The 5,612-nt window shown below is 40.9% G+C and overlaps 1 protein-coding gene across 1 annotated transcript; it reads right to left on the bottom strand.

Annotated features, from left to right (window-relative positions):
• Positions 1–4,528: 4,528 nt before the first annotated feature.
• Positions 4,529–5,612, bottom strand: LOC103706337 (cold shock protein 2-like). The gene has a single exon (XM_008790396.6). It carries the CDS (start codon positions 5,446–5,448, stop codon positions 4,810–4,812), a length of 639 nt encoding a protein of 212 aa, XP_008788618.1. The 5' UTR covers positions 5,449–5,612; the 3' UTR covers positions 4,529–4,809.

Below are 5,612 nucleotides of genomic sequence, written 5' to 3'. Positions count from 1 at the left end.
TACCGTCAAACGCTAGTTCGGATTCCAGAAAATCTCATTGCGTAAGCGAGCGGCGGTTTAAAAGATAGAGGAGGAGAAATAAAATAAAAGGCGTCATCCATTGTTGTCTGAAAACCTTCAGAGGAGGACGGTACATTGCTTTACTAGCTAGCAAGCGTCGGCGTACGGAACTTGGTCATTTTTTAGAGTAAGCCAGCTAAAGCCTTGCAATATGCCACGATGGATTGACTCATCTTGAGGCTAAATTTCTCTCTCAATCCTCACAAATTATAGCTGCTAAAATTGACATTCAGAGACCGACGTAGGTATGATCTGGATTGGCTCAATTTCCACCACCAAATTTGGGATGGTGATTCCAATTTCAGCTAAAAGTAAGCTCTAACCAAGCCAACTAGTGTCAGGTCTAAATCTTGTCATGTTTTGGTAGGGCTACATTAAGCATGTCCCTTGGTGGAAAGAAAAAAAAGGTCTCTCATTGTTGGGCTACCTTAGATTGTAAGGTCTGATACATAATCAGATAACATGAGAAACTTATGAATGAAGAATCAGAGTATTTAGCCTAAGTCGATCTGTGAAAACTGTAAAGGGACACAGCTAGAAATAAGGATTGGTACGGAAAAAAATAATAGTTTACGTTGTTCACGCGTCACATTAATATAGTATCAGAACATAATGGGCTTGTTCATGCAGCTAGTGAACAACGAAAGAAACTATGTAAGACTACCCCGGCCCATGGGCAACTAAAATGGTCATCAACCAGGCCAAAATATATTATAAAACAGACCAAATTAGAAGATCTTCCGAAAAATCCCAGGTCGACTTGTAGGATCATACTGGTTTGTCCTCTAGTGACAGGAACAAGCAATCAAGAGATGGGAGAAGATGAGAGAAGAGTTTTGAGTTTGCTTTAGAACAGCCAAAGATCAAGCAAATCACAAGACAAGCACATGGAAGTATATATATACTCACGAATGGACAAGCCAAACCAACAACATTATACCATTTAATCTGGACGAACTAAACTGACTCTAAGTAATTGCCAAACCACATTATATTTAAAGGTAATAAGCTCAAACTAGTGGATAGAAACCAGAATAACCTTGGGCTTATTTGGATGATTCAGCTAAAAATTCTACATAATTCATAAGTGAGACCAGTACAACTAGCAAAAATCATAAGATTATAAATCAGGTTAGACATATATTCACAAATACTCAAAAATAGATTTAGGAAGAACTAGCCCAAATTCTATAGAAAGAGAAAAAAAATCTAACCTAATCCGTAATTCTATGCGATTTTATGGTCTTGCTTGTTGTACTGATGACATCTATGAATCTAATGAAATTTTCAGCCTAATCATCAAAACAAATACTCAACTCAACTGGCAAACAAGATGAAACATGTCCCCATTCCGCTCAACCTAGTAAGGCAATTTTGCAGGCCACAGCACCGAGATTGACTCGGAACATCAAACCGGACAAATAACATATGATATCTTAAAGTTGACGGAACCCAGGGAATACAATCTCGGTTTCCAGCTTTATCACAATTCCATTAAAAAAGCATTATAGATTTAGCAGCTCTTTTTCTCAAGCTAAAATTACAGAGTTGTTTCCAACTCTAAACAACCTTATTAAAGCATTCTGAGAATATCAGATCGAAGAACGTGATTCACCCTTGAACCAGGGCTACAAGACGCACCAACAATTCCTAAGAAAATACCCAAGCGCAGATCATGACACTGCAACCAGTAAGCTCATCCAGTCAGGTTAACACTCAGATCCAAATAGCTAACAGGATATATCATGTTAAAAGGATTCCATACATGGCCAAAGTAGATGCGTAACAACTGCATGAAAACTTCGATATTAATCATCATCACCAATACTTATTGTTATTTTCAAAAATATAATAATAAAATTTTATATTAACTTTTTATATTTAAAAAAAATGGCGATAGTAATAGCACAGACAGTGGAGGCGGCAATGTGATGATGCCAGAGATGTAGTAGAAGCAGCAACAATGACAAGATGGCATGGTGGAGTCAAAGCAAGAGAAGCCAGCGGTGGCATTATAATATAACAGAGACGAGGAAACAGAGACTCGTACACCGACAATTTGGTGGCATTATAACATGATAGAGATGAGGGAAGGGATATGGATACACCGACAAGTTGGTGAATGCAGCGATGATGGTAGGAACACCGACAGGACCGTAGCAATAGCAGAGGCCATGATGTGGGTGATGCTGTGAAGGTGACAACGTTTATAGCGAGAATGATAAATGAGACAGTGATGTTGATGACTGCAGCCATATAAGTAATGATAAAATACATTATTTTCATGTTTTGAAAATATTAAAGTAAATATTTATGTTTTTTTAAATAATGAAAATAATTTTTAAAAAATAAAATATAAAAATAATACGACAAAAATTATCATAATTTTTATGGATACAAAAACCAACATATTTATGACAATTCGAACTTCTAGTAACATGAATAGAGATGCATTAAATGACCTCACCATATAAATATATAACATTTCGAGAAGCAGCAATTAGAATGTCCACAAAAAAATATAAGTTGCTTGTTTAGCATAACACGATCCTGAGTTAGAAGTAAGGATGTGTTTTAATATGCCAGTTTCAACATATTTCTAAAATGGAAAAAAAAAAAAGAGAAGGTAACCATCCCTCTGGTACAGAGTGCAGATTGGCCGTATAAATATGGCCGCGACCAAGCCGCCACTGCAAGAAGCTATACTCTCCACTCAGAAAAGCCATAGAATGGACAGTACAGGTACACAGCTGAAAGTCCAACATATTTCATCAAGGTATGCTAACTACTTGTCCTAACAATCATTCAGAGCAGACATAGGTTCCACTATTCGCACCAAGACCATATCTTTCATTGTCGCCCTGTCTCCCTCCTCTTTCCAGCATTCCTCTAGAGCAAGTCTTCCCTGCAATAATGCTATATGTACGACTCTCCTTTCTCATTCATCTTCGATAATAATATCAGTTCTTAAGATCACTAAGCCTCAGTCTAATTTCCCCCTCCAAGAACCAGCGCACTATCAGCTCATATGAAGCCGTTCATAAGCAACCGCTAGTGAATCAACAAAACAGCGTCTTCACACTCAGGATCATACAGTTGTTAAATAAAGACCCATGACCAATTAGAGAATAACTCTTGCACAAAGATCATATTATATAAAAATGTACTGGAACTATATCTATCAACGCATTATTTCTGATCTACCTACAGAATCACATTAACAGGAATATATTTTCAATGTTACTTAAGACACAGTAAAATAAATCATACAAATCAAGCAGGATATTAAGCAAAACTCTTGTAAAAATTGGTCAGCCTTTTGTCCACCCAACAACAAGAACATCAACCTATCAAACCGCTACCTGTGCATGACGAACAGAAAGAAAAATATAACAGATACAAGGAGAGCCATCCGTTCCAACTCTTCCCAACTCAGCATCTTAATACCACCATCATCCTACATCTAATGGTTTCCGCATCTTGTAAACCATATCAATATGATCCTTGCTTACCAATAAAGCAACCAAAGATGAAAAAGAATATAAACTTACGTGCTTGCAAACCTTCATCCAAAAATAATGCTCGTAAAAAATGATCCTTGCCTACCAACAGAGCAATCAAAGATGACAAAAACAAAACTTAAGTTCTGCCAAACAAGCTATAATTAACAAAAAAACATTTGGTAATATAAACTCAATCACCCAGAGAATCGTCCATTTCTCTTTTTTGTGGCAAACACCGCAGCTCGTATAATCAGAAAGAGTAAATCAAAGTCTGGACCAAAAAGGATGTCATTCCTACAAGTTCCCCTTTTACCTTAACTTTTTTAAATGTCGAAAGCCTCCAAGCAACTAGGCTAAAGGAAAACATGGCACAAGTTCCCCACAAAAGAAAAGAGGGCATACTCTCACGCGATCTTATTTAAAAACAAGACTGCTAGCGACCAGTTATAAAATTATTTAAGCACGATTCTCCCACAGCCAACTTTACAGTACTCAGGTTTACAGCACTCATTTCGACTAGTGACCCAAAAGAACACCATGCCCCAACTTTCCATATTAAAAAATAATAGCACTTCATGAAAAGGTAGCAGAACACAAAGACACAAGCCACAATCAAAGCAAGGCATCACCTTCAGCATATGCATGTAATCAACTAACTACGTATTTCCATTAAAAAAAATATCCTAAACTTGAGCCAATCTCATCACAACTATCAGACAGAAGGCACGTATAAAACAATCCACTTCACTTGAACAAAAAAAAATAAGGGGAATTCTTACGGCGCAAAATTTACCCCAAAATAGACAAAAAAAAAACAAGAACATAACAGATTAATTAATAGCCACAAAAACAAAATACCAGAAAGATTACGAAGAACTAATACACCAAAGATCAAACTACACGAAACAAAACAATCAAACAGAAGGCATATGTGGGTCGCGGAGAAGAGAGAGAGAGAGGGGGGGGGTGTAAGAGATAGACCCTCAAAGAGTGTATACATAGACCATTTGATTTCTGTTTTCCCTCGAAGCTCAACACAAAAGCCCAATATAAGCCACAATCTATTGAAACCAAAGCAAAACACGAGAAAGGAAAACCATTTCCAGAATCCATTTTTAAAGAAAGAAATGTAAAAAAAAAAAAGGATAAACCCCATCATCAGCAACCAAGAACACATATATTAGATGGGAAAAAAGATCAAAATTAAAAGGCCGAAAAAGGATGGAAGGATTAGCAACGGTAGATCTCACTTCACGTTAGGGCATTCCCTAGCGAAGTGGCCCATTTCGCCGCAAGCATAGCAGGATCCGCCGCCTCCACCGCCGCCACCGTAACTCCCGCCGCCGCCGTAACTCCCGCCGCCGCCGTAACTCCCGCCGCCGCCGTAACTCCCGCCGCCTCCGTAACTCCCGCCGCCGCCGTACCTCCCGCCGTTGCCGCCGCCGCCGCCGCCTTGATAGCAATCCCTAGCGAGGTGGCCAGTCTCACCACAGTTATAGCAGGCACCACCGCCTCCGTAACCCCAGCTGCCGCCTCTCCCACCACCGCCCCTGCCCCCTCCGTTGAACCCATACCCTCCACGGGTGCCGCCGCCGCCGCGGCTGCCTCCACCGCCATACCCATCCCTCCGGCCGCCGCTGCTGGCCTGGACGCTGGATCCATCAGGGCCGGTGACATCGACGGCCTTGGTGCGGCCGCCTTCCCCCTCGGCGATGGTGAACTCCACGGGCTCTCCCTCGGTGAGGGTCCGGTACCCGTCCGCCTTGATCGAGGACTGATGAACGAATAGGTCCTCGCCACCGTCGTCCGGGGTGATGAAACCAAACCCTTTCGTCCCGTTGAACCACTTCACTGTCCCCTTCGATCGGCCGCTCCAGTTCGCCATGAAGCAGAGGAGGACGATGGAGGATCGAGAAAAACCCTAACCCTAACGCCCGAGAGAGAAGAGGAAACCCTAATTTCTCTTCCCTTCTCTCTTCCCCACTTCGGCCCGATATTTATCACGCCCTCTTTCGGCGTGTATGCACAGCGGGCGCGGGGAATTCGATG

The sequence above is a fragment of the Phoenix dactylifera genome, chromosome 16 (assembly GCF_051530095.1).
Source record: "Phoenix dactylifera cultivar Ajwa chromosome 16, Ajwa_hap1_PhDact_Kaust_v1.1, whole genome shotgun sequence".
In the NCBI taxonomy this organism is placed as follows: domain Eukaryota; kingdom Viridiplantae; phylum Streptophyta; class Magnoliopsida; order Arecales; family Arecaceae; genus Phoenix; species Phoenix dactylifera.
Note: the sequence above shows the minus strand (reverse complement) of the source record. Positions and strands in the feature narration are given on the sequence as shown.